We start from the raw sequence: 16,523 nt of genomic DNA, 5'->3' as shown, positions 1-16,523 counted from the left end.
GATGGCATGGGCATGCATGGCTTTCAATGGCACTGGGTCACTTGTGTTTATTGATGACATAACAGCAGACAAGAGTAGCCGGATGAATTCTGAAGTGTACCGGGATATACTTTCAGCCCAGATTCAGCCAAATGCCGCAAAGTTGATCGGACGGCGCTTCATAGTACAGATGGACAATGACCCCAAGCATACAGCCAAAGCTACCCAGGAGTTCATGAGTGCAAAAAAGTGGAACATTCTGCAATGGCCAAGTCAATCACCAGATCTTAACCCAATTGAGCATGCATTTCACTTGCTCAAATCCAGACTTAAGACGGAAAGACCCACAAACAAGCAAAACCTGAAGGCTGCGGCTGTAAAGGCCTGGCAAAGCATTAAGAAGGAGGAAACCCAGCGTTTGGTGATGTCCATGGGTTCCAGACTTAAGGCAGTGATTGCCTCTAAAGGATTCGCAACAAAATATTGAAAATAAAAATATTTTGTTTGGGTTTGGTTTATTTGTCCAATTACTTTTGACCTCCTAAAATGTGGAGTGTTTGTAAAGAAATGTGTACAATTCCTACAATTTCTATCAGATATTTTTGTTCAAACCTTCAAATTAAACGTTACAATCTGCACTTGAATTCTGTTGTAGAGATTTTATTTCAAATCCAATGTGGTGGCATGCAGAGCCCAACTCGCGAAAATTGTGTCACTGTCCAAATATTTCTGGACCTAACTGTAAAATGGAAAATCGTCTTGAGAGAATATCATAGTTTCAGTACATCAGCTCAGATCCGTAGCTCCTTGTACTTCATCATATCAGATCAAAATATTGCACAGTGTAATATTAGCGTAAAAGATATTTATGTTTTTTATTTTACTCAAAATGCAGGTTTTTAGTAATTTTTGCAATTGAATTGTGTTAAGTTTTGCAGGCTCTTTGGTTTCCCTACACATTGTTGGCAGCAGAACGAGTTAACAGAGAGTCCATCAGTGAGCTGGTCCTGATGGTGAGTTTATCTGTATGCATTAAACTGTAAAATCAGTCCAACGAGGGAAAGTATGGTACAAAAGATTTGCACATTGTTACATCTTCATGGTAGACAGACTGACCAGGACAACTTGCGAAAGCTTATGGATTTAACCACTTCTCCTACCCAAGATCACCAAGAAAGACAGTCACTTGTTTTAGCAAAAGATGTCTCACATGAAGTATTATAAGTAATTATACCATGTACTGTATCTTTATATTACAGGGGTTATATGGGTTATCCGGCACTGTCTATATTTTACTATGGGCCTAAAAACTAACAGACAAGTAAATTGCTACTTACCCGACTTGCATGTTGGGCCCGGCACCGATCTCTGTCGTCACTGAGAGGTCACAGATGGCTCCTACCCGCGATTCAGCAATTTCTGCTGATGCCAGGTTGACCGAGCAGTGTCTTCTCTTCTGTTCTGCTCTATATGACAGTGCGTGATTGTCGACATCATAGAGATTGACAGCCGGATCCCAGCTTCCTAACTGTGAGTAACCAGAGGTCAATCAGAATGGTTCCAGCAATCACGTCCCATCCACATAGCAGCCCAGAAGAGGAAGAGCTGCTCTGATGTGGAGAAGCTGAATGGCACTCTGACCAGCATCGGGTAAAACAGGCAGGTAGTTAATAACTACCTGTGTGTTTATTTTTGTTTCTTAAATTTAGGTTTAAAAACTAAGGGGTACTTTGCACGTTGCGACATTGCTACTGCGATATCGTCGGGGTCAAATCGAAAGTGACGCACATCCGGCGCCGGTAACGACGTCGCAACGTGTAAAGCATAGGAGAGAAGATGAACGAGCGTGAAACAGTCAAAAATCGGTGATCTGTGTCACGTCGGTCATTTTCATAATGTCGGTGCGTCCGCAGGTACGATGTTGTTTGTCGTTCCTGCAGCTCCACACATCGCTGTGTGTAAACCCGCAGGAGCGACAAACATCTCCTTACCTGCGCCCGCCGTCCACCAGCAATGCCGAAGGGAGAAGGTGGGCGGGATGTTTACATCCCGCTCATCTCCGCCCCTCCACTTCTATTGGCCGGCCGATTAGTGACGTCGCGGTGACGCCGAACGCACCGCCTCCTTGAAGGAAGGGTTCTTCGGCAATCACAGCGACGTCGCCGACCAGGTAAGTGCGTGTGAAGCTGCCGTAGCGATAATGTTAGCTACGGCAGCTATCACAAGATATCGCATGTGCGACAGGGGCAGGTACTATCGCGCTCAGCATCGCTATCATCGGCTAGCGATGTCGCAACGTGCAAAGTACCCCTAAGTCCAAAACAAGTCTTGTATAATCCTTTCAACTGTTATCCAATCCATTTTTTGCCAAACTGTATAGTTCTTCCAATGTTTTTCACTACTACTATTTTTAGCTTTATTTCACTGACAAACCTGTAGTCACTGTTCTTTTCAATGTTTTTAGGTGTTTGTGAGATTGTAAGTAAAGATGAGCGAACCTATGGAAGTTCGGTTTCGCGAGTGCTGCCGGACTTTTAATAAAGTTATGTTTGTGACCCGTTAACCTGAACCCCAATGAAAAGTCACTAATTGGGCAGTCCAGGTCTCCGCCCACAAGCAGATCACTTCCGGGGGTGGGTGGGCAAATTGCTAATCCCTGCCTAAGGGGTACTTCTCACATAACGAGATCGCTAGCGAAATCGCTGCTGAGTCACAGGTTTTGTGACGTAATAGGGGTCTCACCAGCGATCTCGTTATGTGTGACACTAAGCAGCGACCTGGCCCCTGCTGTGAAATCGCTGATCGTTACACACGGTTCTGGTTTATTTTCTTCAAAGCCGATGTCCTGCTGGGCAGGACACATCGCTGTGTTTGACACCTACCAACAGCCTCCAATACAGGTCGCTCATCATTATACAGGTCGTTGATCGTTACTGCGTCGTTGGTAAGGTTTGACTGTTTGACATCTCACCAGCGACCTCCCTGCGACTTACCAGCGATCCTTATCAGGTCGCATCGTTTTCGGGATCGCTGGTAAGTCGTTAAATGTGACGGGGGCTTAACTGTCCCTGTATCTAGTAGCATATATAAAGTGATCTTTAGAAAAAGTAATTTTAAGGATCATTTATGATATGCTAATGAAATCAGACACTAGTTGCAAGGGCGTTAGTTCTTGCACTCATTCCACCCATTGCTCAACGTCATCGGCATAGACGCGCATACCAGTGTCCGTTGTCACTGCTTCAGACAATGGCTTTAAGATCAGTGTGCATGACCAGAATGCCCTGCAACTAGACCTCTCTGAGGCCACCCAGCTTCATAGTGCGCATGACCGGAAGTGCCGGAACGTCTGATCATGTGCGCTGACCTAAAAACCGCCGTCTGAGGCGGTGACAATGGACACAGGTATGCACGTCACCGCTGATGACGCTGGGGAATGAGCATTGAATAGCATTTTAGTACGTCCCAGTGTGCATGCTAACATACGAAGAGGGCGGACTAGTTGGGGAACTAGTGCCCTTGCGACTAGTTCCTGCGTTCATTAGCATATCATAAAGGATCTTTAGAAATACTTTTTCTACAGATCTCTTTATCTATGCTGCTAGATGCTGGGACAGTTAGGCAGGGATCAGTAATATGCACCCAGAACTGCTCGTGGTACTGGCTGCATATTACACCTGACAGGTTCACTTTATTCATTCTTTATTTTTTACATGTAACAAAATGCAATTTTAACAATATTTGGTATGACAACTGTTTTCCTTCAAAACACTATCAAAGAATCAATTCTTCTTTAGGAAAATAAAAAATGCTCATCTGCAGTCTAGACCATCTGCTGACATTTTTGCGCACCCCAAATCCTATGTTTATGTGCATAGTTGAGTGGCTTGCTCCATGTTGAAGGTATGAATTTTAGCTGCAATTAGAACAGGAAGACCACTTCTGGCCAGACTTCACCAAACAGTAGACAGCTGTAGCTGTGTCACACTGGTAGCTGTGAGTTGGGTTCTGAGCTGATGGCACTGATGGACATGTACCAAATTCAAGGGAAGTATGCATAATGTGTCTATGAAGTGCTAAATTTCTTTGGCCGACCTCTGTATTTATGTTTCTCAATGTTGCCTGATTCAAGGTACTTATTCACAATAGCTTGAAGAGCGCATTTCAAACTAGGATGTTAAATATATTCCAGGGAGAGAACACGCTGATGCAGTATAACTACCTTGTGTTTTTTTGTGGTGCTCAGTCTTGCCATTGTGTATGACCTGTAATATTATCTTCCACAACCTCAACATTGACCCAGAATTTGGCTGTTCCTCATCCAGATTTAAGCCTCCCACACAGCTGTTTCTGTTCTGTTTCAGTTAATGACTGTTTCAACTGACAATCTTCATATGAAAATGATAACCATACCTGTTTGTTATAATTGATTATTCCCACACCTGACAGTCAAATATAATCCTAAAATTCATATCCCTGCCTTTGTGCAAGTGTACCCAGAAGAATTGATGCTGTTTTGATGGAAAAGGGCGGTCACGTCAAATATTCATTTGATGTAGATTTAACTTTTCTACATTCACTTTGCATATTGTAAATTTCTAAAAATAAACTATCAACACTTCTATTTACGAAAGCATTCATAGTACACTAATATACATAATATAAATCATCTTATCCTGTATTTTGCTGGGCTGTTTTAGCTTGATATACTTGGGCAAAATTACACTAAGCCTTTCTCTGCACTATGTTAGGTAAGAAAATATTTATATTACTCTACACCACCAAAGAAGAAAACCCCTACACTCTATCTTACCATCATGGATATCATGGATGTTATCAATAACCTTCTCCATCACTGTAAGCCACTTAAGGAAGCAGGCATTTACAACTTAAGCAGGCTTTACACGCTACGAGATCGCTACAGTGATCTCGTTGGGGTCACGGATTTTGTGACGCACATCCGGCCGCTGTAGCAATCTCGTTGTGTGTGACTCCTAGGAGCGATTTTGGATAGTTGCAAAAACGTCCAAAATCGCTCCTCGTTGACATGGGGGTCCTCTCCCAATTATTGCTGCTGTCGCTGGGGTGAAGTTGTTCCTCGTCCCTGCGGCAGCACACATCGCTACGTGTGATGCCGCAGGAACGAGTAACCTCTCCTTACCTGCCACACCCCAGCAATGAGGAAGGAAGAAGGTGGGCGGGATGTCCGTCCCGCTCATCTCCGCCCCTCCGCTTTGATTGGGCGGCCGCTTCGTGACGTCGCTGTGACGCCGAGCGAACCGCCCCCTTAGAAAGGAGACGGATCACCGGTCACAGCGACGTCGCAGGGCAGGTAAGTACGTGTGACACTGCCGTAGCAATAATGATCACTACGGCAGCAATCTCCACATATCGCCATAACGCCACATATCGGCATAACGATAGGGACGGGTGCTATCACGCTTGCCATCGCTAGCATCGGCTAGCGATGTCGCAGCGTGTAAAGCCACCCTTAGACTACCAGACCTTGTATCATTTACCCATTCTCCGCCCTAGACTCTTGGTTCTCAACATGTAGTACAATTACTCAAAGAAGTACATAATGTATCTAAGGGGTACTAACATTGCCCTTATGCTGTGCTATTAAAGGGGTAGTCCGAAGGCAAAGTAATTTTCATTCTAAATTCATATCTACCTATTGCCATAATCTAAACTATTTTCTAATATACTTGCATTAAAAATTTCCAACCGCTCTACAGCTACACTAACTGATATCTTTTTTTTTCCCCTATTTACTTTTTTGATGATTCTTTGTTTGGGAGATTCAAACATAATGTTATCAGGGGGCAGAGGTGGCGGGCACTGCCACAGCTACTGCACCCTCCATGAAACAAAGCCTCATCAGTGACGTATGTTTCAGGGGCTGGGTGAATCCTTGCGCGCTGTGCACTGTACGATGTGCACAATGACAGCCTGCTCTTTTGTCGGCTCAGATCAGTAACGAACCGGCAAGAGAGCAGTGTCAGAATACCCAGCGCGGCCCCCACAAGTGACGTCACTGGTCTCCGCAGGCCAGGTATTCTGACACCACTCTGTTGTCAGCTCCCTACTACTGATCAGAGCCAACAACAGAGAGAGTGCTGTTATTGTGCACATCACACATTGCACAGAGCGCAGGGACTCGCTCAGCCCCTGAAATGAACATCACTGATGACGCTTCGGTTCAGGGAGGGTGCTGAGGCTGTGGCAGTGACTGCAACCTCTGCCCCTGATGACGCTTCGTTTGAGTATCCCAGCATGCATTTGGACTTTCAAACAAAGCATCATCAAAAAGGAAGTAAGGGAAAAAAAAAAACAAAACAAAAACAGAAAACCAGTTAGTGTAGTTAGGGAATAATAGGACATTTGAATGCAAGTATATTAAGAAATAGTTTAGATTATGGTACTAAAAAGACAGAGATTTAGAATAAAACTAAAGGCCACGTCACACTAAGCAACCTTGCTAGCAACATCGCTGCTAAGAAACAACTTTTGTGACGTACCAGCGATGTTGCTAGCGATGTTGCTGTGTGTGACATCCAGCAACAACCTGGCCCCTGCTGTGAGGTCGCTGGTTGTTGCTGAACGTCCTGGGCAATTTTTTAGTTGTTGCTCTCCCGCTGTGAAGCACACATCGCTGTGTGTGACAGCGAGAGAGCAACAACTGAATGTGCAGGGAGCAGGAGCCGGCTTATGCGGACGCTGGTAACCACGGTAAACATCGGGTAACCAAGAAGCCCTTACCTTGGTTACCCGATATTTACCTTCGTTACCAGCGTCCGCCGCTCTCAGCTGTCAGTGCCAGCTCCTGCTCTCTGCACACGTAGCCACAGTACACATCGGGTAATTAACCCAATGTGTAATGTGGCTAGGAGTGCAGGGAACAGGGAGCCGGCACTGGCAGTGTGAGAGCGGCGGACGCTGGTAACGAAGGTAAATATCGGGTAACCAAGGTAAGGGCTTCTTGGTTACCCAATGTTTACCGTGGTTACCAGCGTCCACAGAAGCCGGCTCCTGCTGCCTGCACACGTAGAGAGTACACATCGGGTAATTAACCCGATGTGTACTGTGGTTAGGTGTGCAGGGAGCCAGCGCTAAGCGGTGTGCGCTGGTAACCAAGGTAAATATCGGGTTGGTTACCCAATATTTAGCTTAGTTACCAAGCGCAGCATCGCTTCCACGCGGCGCTGGGGGCTGGTCACTGGTTGCTGGTGAGATCTGCCTGTGTGACAGCTCACCAGCAACCCGTGTAGCGACGCTCCAGCGATCCCTGCCAGGCCAGGTTGCTGGTGGGATCGCTGGAGCGTCTCTTAGTGTGGCATCTCACCAGCGACCTCCTAGCAACTTACCAGCGATCCCTATCGGGTTGTATCGTTGTTGGAATCGCTGGTAAGTTGTTTAGTGTGACTGGGCCTTTACTTTGGCCTTCAGGCCAATCCTTTAAACCTTTTACAAAGGGTTTTACCAACATTGCTTTAGATTAACTGAATACCTTAAAGTATTATTATTGACCAATGCTATACACAGAATACAAATCTGGAAAAGTAATTGTTTCTGCATTACAGTAAACTTAAAAAATATGTATCATACACCATTGGATTCTTTCTATGTAACATCAGAAATCAGCCTCTTCAACAGTAAAATTTCTTTGCAAATGAAGGTATATTTAATGGAATATCAAAAGTTGCTTCTGAAGTCCGTTACACTTTACGTTCTGCATTAAAAGGGAGCCCCGTGTTCTATGTGTCCCCCTTTATCTACGATGGCAAAGGCCAGATACTTAATATTCCCATACATAGATAATACAAACATATAATTGCATAAAAACCATCCAAAACACATATATTGTAGTCAAGAAAACAAATGCTGCTCTCTTAAATTATAAGTAAGAAAACTTGCCAAGCTTAGATGAAGCAATCCATGGTTTGATTCTTTTTTGTTTGTTTGTCTACATTTACGATTATTGCATAAATGTTTATAAATCACTGTTTTTGAAAGCACTAATTAGAGAGGAATTTAAACAATTAAAGCAACAATTAAGAGGACCTATCAATTGCTCAAAAAATTTTAGTCAAATATGTTGTAAAAATTCCTAAGGCTGCTTTCACACTACGCTTTTTTAACGTGCGTCATGAACGTTTTTTTGCTGTAAAAGCGGATCCTGTTTTTACAAAGAAAAACGCATGTGTTATTTTGCAGGATCCTGTCACTTGAAGTTTATGGGCGGGCATTGAAATTATGTGATCGGGAGTGAGGGGAACTGAACGTGATAGACTGGGAGCCGGCATCTGACAGCTGTGGACGCTGGTAACCAAGGTAAACATCAGGTAACTAAGAGAAAGTGCTTTGCTTGGATACCCGATATTTACCTTGGTTATGAGCGTCCGCAGCTGCTAAAAGCCGGGCTGCCTGCTCCCTGCACACGTAACCAAGGTAAACATCGGGTAACTAAGCGAAGCGCTTTGCTTGGTTACCCGATATTTACCTTGGTTACGAGTGTCCGCCGCTCTCAGGCGGGGGGAGAGAGTGGGAAGGAGAGAGAGGGAGGGAGAGAGAGGGACTGATCACGCCAGGCTGGTTTCTGGGCATGCTCAGTAGAGCAAGCAGGATCCCATCTATCAGCATGCCAGCGTTCACATGCGTTTGCATGCAGTATAGTCAGGATCCAGTGAAAAACAGTATTTAGACGCAGCTCAAAAACGCTACAAGTAGCGTTTTTGAAAAAAGTTAAAAAACTGCAAGTCGCTTGATCCTCACTATAATGCACGCAAACGCATGTGAACGCATGTTGACGCGAGTCCATTGCAAATGCATTGAAATGAAAACGCATTTGCACTGGATCCGTTTTTGCGTTAAAAAAACGTTCATGACGCATGTTAAAAAAACGTAGTGTGAAAGCAGCCTAAGCTTCTTTTGTTTTTGTTTTGCACTGCGGCGCAAATATTTGTTCCTTTTGGAGAGTAGAATGTGAAATCTCTGTTTATAGTTCACTGGATGTTTCTTCAGAGTCTTCTCTGGGGTGTTAGCTTTCATCCATCCCTCCCAGACGCTGGCAATCACAGCTTGGCGGTGTCTGAGACCGCTAGATCAGGTACTGAGCTGTAATTGGTAGCTTCTAGGAAGGAGGCGCAAAAGTCCACACCCCCATAGAAGACTCTGATGAAATCTTCGCTTGGTCTGTCAGTAAAAATTTCACATACTGCCCTCAATAAGTAACAAATGTGAATATCTCTGCAATGGAAAGACACACCACAAAATGGATAAAAACATCACAATCAGGGGTGCTCAGGGATTTTTACGAGACATTACACTCAATTTTTTCAAGCACCCAAAAAATGTCGTCCAATATTCTGCCATGTTGTTATAGAGCAGGAGGAACTGAATAGATGGATATTTTATCATTTGTATTTTAATCATTTAGATCTCTGTACATTCATGGCTCAAAATTTGAGTGTCCAGTCTCATCAGTGACTGACAGCCTTCCTTGTATGAGCATGCATATATAGAGACAGCTGTCAGTCACTGATAAAAACCGCCCCCTGGATGTTTCAGCCAAAAAAAGTTCTCAGGCTATGTTCACATGTTTAGTAGTTATTTACATTTTTCCATCAGTTTTGAGATGGCAAAAACATCACAATCAGGGGTGCTCAGGGATTTTTACGAGATATTACCCCCTCCTCCAGATATTATCTGATCCTCACTCAAGAAGCTGCTGATTTTATAAACTTTACTTTCTTAGATTTCAAAACCTAAACATCCGAGCTGACCACTACAGGTATGTATAGAATCAGCCTGATAGTGCCAGTATAGCACTGGCTTTAGGTTATATACGACAATCCTGGTGATTGGCTCCTTTTAAAGAGTAAAGGCCCTGTCACACACACACAGATAAATCTGTGGCAGATCTGTGGTAGATCTGTGGCAGATCTGTGGTAGATCTGTGGCAGATCTGTGGTAGATCTGTGGTAGATCTGTGGTAGATCTGTGGCAGATCTGTGGCAGATCTGTGGCAGATCTGTGGCAGATCTGTGGCAGATCTGTGGCAGATCTGTGGCAGATCTGTGGTTGCAGTGAAATTGTGGACAATCAGTGCCAGGTTTGTGACTGTATACAAATGGAACAATAAGTCCATGATTTCACTGCAACCACAGATCTGCCAAAGATTAATCTGTGTGTGTGACAGGGTCTTAACTGTCATTTATAATTTTTATTTAATAAATCAACAGTGGACATGATAAGATATATTAGAATTTGACATTTTTCATGTGTACTATTGATTTATAAAGCAAAAATGAAAATGCTGGATACTTTGTAAGTACTGCAGAGGCATATAAAACACTAGGGTTATTCGGAAACACTTCTACTAAAAACTAATCTATTAAAGATTGAAAACAAAGCATTTTTTCCTGTTTGTTTTTTAATACGGGATGGGCTACAGACATAGAACTGAACATGTGAACAATGCCTTAAAATACAAATATCTCTTCCAATGAACCTCTATATTGGTCTGCTCATCTCCTCCTGCCCTATGCAATGATACCGACAGATCAGACTGCTCGGTCAATGAGAACACTTCCGTTTTCGTCAGCGGCTAGGCACTTTCAGAGGCAAAATAGCAGCCAGCTTTTCTTTTTTTGTTTTGCAGCGTTTAGCCATGTTAGTAGTAAGAGAAGCCATCTGTTTGCCGTAATGTTAGTGAGTGTTAATGAATGGAAAGTGAATCAGCAAAGATTGAGTCATTTCATTATGGACGTGAATTAACATTACCAGACCAACCTACCTACAGACGTGAACCGCTCCACGGCATATGATAACAAATCTAATGGTTTTGTGAAAACAAAAAGTAAAAGTATAAAATAATTTAATGGAACAGTAAATAATTTTGGACAAAGTCTTTAATCAGCAGGACTAACATGAGGCACAGAAGACACAATGAACTTAGGCAATTTGGGATCAGGTAAGAGGTGACAGTGTTTGTACCTCCTTGATAAACTCCTCTGTCAACCTATGCACCACTGAAAAAATCTTGGCTAAGTGAGGAGGAGAAAGAAGGAATCTTTGGCAGGTAACAGACTAAAAAAATAAGTGTAAAGGGGACTTTACACGCAACGATATCGCTAACGATATGTCGTCGGGGTCACGGAATTCGTGACGCACATCCGGCCTCGTTAGTGATGTCGTTGCGTGTGAAACCTATGAGCGAGTGTTATCGATCAAAAATACTCACCTAATCGTTGACACGTCATTCATTTTCAAAAAAATCGTTGCTTGTTCTGGACGCAGGTTGTTTGTCGTTCCTGAGGCAGCACACATCGCTACGTGTGACACCCCGGGAACGATGAACAACAGCGTTCCTGCGTCCTGCCGGCAATGAGGTGGGCGTGTCGTTAATGCAGCTGGTCTCCGCCCCTCCGCTTCTATTGGCGGGCCGCTGTGTGACGCCGCTGTGATGGCGCACGATCCTCCCCCTTAAAAAAGAGGTTGTTCGCCGCCCACAGTGACGTCGCTAGGAAGTTAAGTATGTGTGACGGGTCCTAGCGATATTGTGCGCCACGGGCAGCGATTTGCCCGTGACGCACAAACGACGGGGGCGGGTGCTTTCGGTAGAGACATCGCTAGTGATGTCGCTGCTTGTAAATTGCCCTTAAGCGTATGTGCGCACGTCTGCGTTCTATTCCACAACGTTTAAGTCACTGCATGTGTGTTTCAAAACGCAGCTGAAAAGCTGCGTTTTGAATGCATTGTGAATGCAGAATTCTTGCAAAATTCATGGATTCTGGATGCTTGCTCTGCCATAGACCGAGTGGGAAAAGCATCCAGAACGCACAAAGAAGTGACATTTTGCTTTTTAGAGCGCAGCATTTTGGCAAAATATTTCAGCATCCAAATGCTGCGTTCTAAAACGCAACGTGCAGATGGATTATGCACAATCTTAATAGATTGGGGACGCAGGACGCATGCTTTTACGCTGCGGTGCAATACACGGCATAAAAGCATGCACAACGCACACATGGGCACACAGCCTTAAGGCCGCTTTACACGCTGCGATATCGGTACCGATATCGCTAGCATGGGTACCCGCCCCCATCTGTTGTGCGACACGGGCAAATCGCTGCCCGTGCCGCACAACATTGCCCAGACCCGTCACACTACTTACCTGCCCGGCGACGTCGCTGTGACCGGTGAACCGCCTCCTTTCTAAGGGGGCGGTTCGTTCAGCGTCACAGTGACGTCACAGCTGCGTCACTGAACCGCCGCCCAATAGAAGCAGAGGGGCGGAGATGAGCGGGACGTAACATCCTGCCCACCTCCCTCCTTCCGCATAGCGGCCGGGAGGCAGGTAAGGAGAGGTTCCTCGTTCCTGCGGTGTCACACGGAGCGATGTGTGCTGCCGCAGGAACGAGGAACAACTTTGTTACTGCTGCAGTAACGATTTTTGAGAATGGACCCCCATGTCACCGATGAGCGATTTTGCACGTTTTTGCAACGATGCAAAATCGCTCATAGGTGTCACACGCAACGGCATCGCTAATGCGGCCGGATGTGCGTCACCAATTCCGTGACCCCCAACGAGTTCGCATTAGCAATGTCGTAGCGTGTAAAGCCCCCTTTAGGAAACAAAAGAGCAAGCTGAGCTTTTTTTATCCTGCATTGGAGACAGAAAAGTAAGGAACAGTTTCTGCTACAGCAATCTTCCTCCCAGCTACCCTAAAACTAATCAATATACTTTTTATCTTGGGTATCTATTATGACAAGTAAATGTCAAGAAAGCTGAGACAAATTATTTTAACATTCCTATTTATTTTTGCTTATGATTTAACTTTAGTATTCTTTTAAAAATAATAATAATAATAATAATAAAAAAACTTTAGGCTATAATCTATGTTTTAGGGAGCCTTAGCAGAGATTCTTCTCTGGGGGCATGTTCATCTTCCCCTGCATGAAATTGACCAATCATAAGGAGGCAGTAACATACGGGAGATAGAAGAACTTATCATAACAATAACTTAGAGCAGGTTTCTTCTTTATGAGACATGTAAAGACAGACAGTTTTCTTAGCAATGGAAGAAAGGTCTGGCAATGTACAGTGGGGAAAAAAGTAATTAGCCACCAAGTGTACAAGTTCTTCTACTTAAAAAAGATGAGAGAGGCCTGTAATTGACATCACAGGTAGACCACAACTATAAAAGACAAAATGAGAAAACAAATCCAGAAAATTACCTTGCCTGATTTTGCAAGATTTTTTTTGTAAATTGTGGTGGAAAATAAGTATTTAGTTATCTAAAAATGTGCAAGATTTCTAGCTCTCACAGAAGACCTGTAACTTCTTCTTTAAGAGCCTCCTCTGTCCTCTACTCATTACCTGTAGTAATAACACCTGTTGGAACTTGTTATCAGTATAAAAGACACCTGTCCACAACCTCAAACAGTCACACGCAAAACTCCACTATGGTGAAGACCAAAGAGCTGTCGAAGGACACCAGAAACAAAATTGTAGCCCTGCACCAGGCTGGGAAGACAATCTGCAATAAGCAAGCAGCTTGGTGTGATGAAATCAACTGTGGGAGCAATAATAAGAAAATGGAAGACATACGAGACCACTGATAATCTCCCTCGATCTGGGGCTCCACACAAGATCTCACCCCGTGGGGTTAAAATGATCACAAGAATGGTGAGCATAAATCCCAGTACCACACGGGGGGACCTAGTAAATGACCTGCATAGAGCTGGGACCACCGTAACAAGGGCTACTATCAGTAAAACACTATGCCGCCAGGGACTCAGATACCGCAGTGCCAGAAGTGTCCCCCTGCTTAAGCTAGTATATGTCCGGGCCCATCTGAAGTTTGCTAGAGAGCATTTGGATTATCCAGAAGAGTATTGGGAGAATGTCACATGGTCTGATGAAACCAAAGTAGAACTGTTTGGTAGAAACACAACTCATCATGTTTGGAGGAGACAGAATGCTGAGTTGCATCCAAAGAACACCATACCTACTGTGAAGCATGGGGGTGGCAACATCATGCTTTAGGGCTGTTTCTCTACAAAGGGACAAGGACGACTGATCCATGTACAAGAAAGAATGAAGGGGGCCATGTATCATTAGATTTTTAGTTGCACTGAAGATGAAACATGGCTGGATCTTTCAGCATGATAATGATCCCAAGCACACCGCCAGCTCAATGAAGATGTGGCTTCGTAAGAAGCATATGAAGGTCCTGGAGTGGCCTAGCCAGTCTTCACATCTCAACCCTATAGAAAACATTCTGGAGGGAGTTGAAAGTCTGTGCTGCCCAGCGACAGGCCCAAAGCATCACTGCTCTAGAGGAGATCTGCATAGAGAAATGGGCCAGCATACCATCAACAGTGTGTGCCAGCCTTGTGAAGACTTAGAGAAAACGTTTGACCTCTGTCATTGCCAACAAAAGATATATAACAAAATATTGAGATTAACTTTTGTTATTGACCTAAATACTTATTTTCCACCATAATTTGAAAATAAAATCTTGCAAAATCAGACAAGTTGATTTTCTGGACATCACCTATAGATGACCGATGGTCACTTCTTAATTTCTATTATAATAAAGTCCATGAATACACATACATTTTTTGCAATTAAAATTATTATAATTTGTATTTATGAGTTACGGGACATACAGTGCAGACAATGTCTGACTCTAGCGGCGCTCCTCGCCCGTGAGTGAAAGGGGATTGGGTTTTGGGATATAGTTTATTGTCCGTGACGCCACCCACGGTTGTGGTGATTTGTTGGCACCACCGCTGCTCTGTATGAGGATCCCGGGAATGATGATATGAAGCAGCTAGCTGTTGTGTTGCCCCTCCGTGGGTAGGAGCTGGTGATCCCGGGGCCCAGTGATGAGGTGGGAGATGCAGGGCTTGGTGGGCGCAGGGACGCAGGGGCAGCGCTGTGCCTTGCGGCACTGTGGTACTCACTCAGCCTGAGACGTTGACACAGTTTTCGGTAAAACACACGGCTGGAAAGACGGTTCCCACGGACGGCTGCACTTGCTTTCCCCAGTAGATGACGGTGACGGTCCCTCTGTCCTGCACCTAAGTTGATGATGGTTGCGATGGGTTCCCACCGGTAACTCGCTCCCCGGCTTGGATATGGGCCGGAGGAGCCCTACTTTGCCCGCAGGCGCTGGCCCTGAGAAACTGGTGCCCTGGCGGTGGCGGTGTCTCTCTGTAACGGTTGGACTGTTGCCTTCAATCGGGACTTGGTTGTTGGGAGACAGCCGTCCCCTTCACTGACGGATTTGGAAAATTATGGCGACTCCTAGCCTTGCCGGGATCCGAAAGGCCCCTGCCCTGGTGCTGACTGTTCTTCGTATACTGCTCCAGACCGCCGGGCCACTACCCGTCCGCGGTCCTTCCAGCAACCTCCGAGCAGTCACCCCTGCGGACAATCACCGCCGTCTGCTGACCTTGCTGTCTCTCAGCCCGGGTCACACACCCGGACTAACTTCAGGCTTTACAAACTGTCACTTTTACTCCTTAGCTCCACTACTACTTCACTTCCTTCTACCTTCACTTCCTAAACTCATCTGCTTGTTTACTCCTTCCACTTCTCCCTCCAAACTCTATCTGCCTGGTTCTTCCCGCCTCCAGGGCTGTGAACTCCTCGGTGGGCGGAGCCAACCGCCTGGCCCACCCCCTGGTGTGGACACCAGCCCCTGGAGGAAAGCAACAAGGATTTCTGGTTAGCTTTGGTGTTCCTAACTGGGGTGTAGGGTGCGGTGGTGTGATGACCTGTGACCCCTGGCTTGCCCAGGGCGTCACATAATAATCATATTCTACATTGCAATCTGATACCATCTAGTGTCACATATATCATAATACATAATATATTCAAGTGTATCAAATAACATTAGTAAAATCTTATATTATACTCCTAGCTCCATTCAAAAATTAATCTCAATATTATATAGAGCACATATATGCACATATAGGGATCATTGAGTCCATAGTAACTTAAGGGGGCTTTACACGCTACGACATCGCTAATGCGAACTCGTTGGGGTCACGGAATTAGTGACGCACATCCGGCCGCATTAGCGATGTCGTTGCATGTGACACCGATGAGCGATTTTGCAACGTTGCAAAAACGTGCAAAATCGCTCATCGGTGACATGGGGGTCCATTCTCAAAAATCGTTACTGCTGCAGTAACGAAGTTGTTCCTCGTTCCTGCGGCAGCACACATCACTCCGTGTGACACCGCAGGAACGAGGAACCTCTCCTTACCTGCCTCCCGGCCGCTATGCGGAAGGAAGGAGGTGGGCGGGATGTTACGTCCTGCTCATCTCCGCCCCTCTGCTTCTATTGGGCTGCCGCTCAGTGACGTCGCTGTGACGCCGCACGGACCACCCCCCTTAGAAAGGAGGCGGTTCGCCGGTCACAGCGACGTCGCCGGGCAGGTAAGTATGTGTGACGGGTCTGGGCGATGTTGTGCGGCACAGGCAGCGATTTGCCCGTGTCGCACAACAGATGGGGGCGGCTACCTAC

At 45.3% G+C, this 16,523-nt stretch overlaps 1 protein-coding gene across 4 annotated transcripts in view; it reads right to left on the bottom strand.

The window, feature by feature from the left end:
- Window positions 1-16,523, bottom strand: part of DOCK11 (dedicator of cytokinesis 11) — a 449,693-nt gene that overhangs the window by 168,342 nt on the left and 264,828 nt on the right. For 2 of the 4 annotated variants that reach the window (XM_075323721.1, XM_075323722.1), the window contains exon 31: window positions 10,778-10,816. The exons of the other annotated variants lie outside the window; for them this stretch is intronic. In XM_075323721.1, the coding sequence (XP_075179836.1) occupies window positions 10,778-10,816 (39 nt within the window). The remainder of the gene's footprint in view (window positions 1-10,777; window positions 10,817-16,523) is intronic. 4 annotated transcript variants of the gene reach the window in all.

The sequence above is a fragment of the Anomaloglossus baeobatrachus genome, chromosome 9, assembly GCF_048569485.1.
Source record: "Anomaloglossus baeobatrachus isolate aAnoBae1 chromosome 9, aAnoBae1.hap1, whole genome shotgun sequence".
NCBI lineage: Eukaryota > Metazoa > Chordata > Amphibia > Anura > Aromobatidae > Anomaloglossus > Anomaloglossus baeobatrachus.
This window is presented reverse-complemented; position numbering and strand designations above follow the sequence as displayed.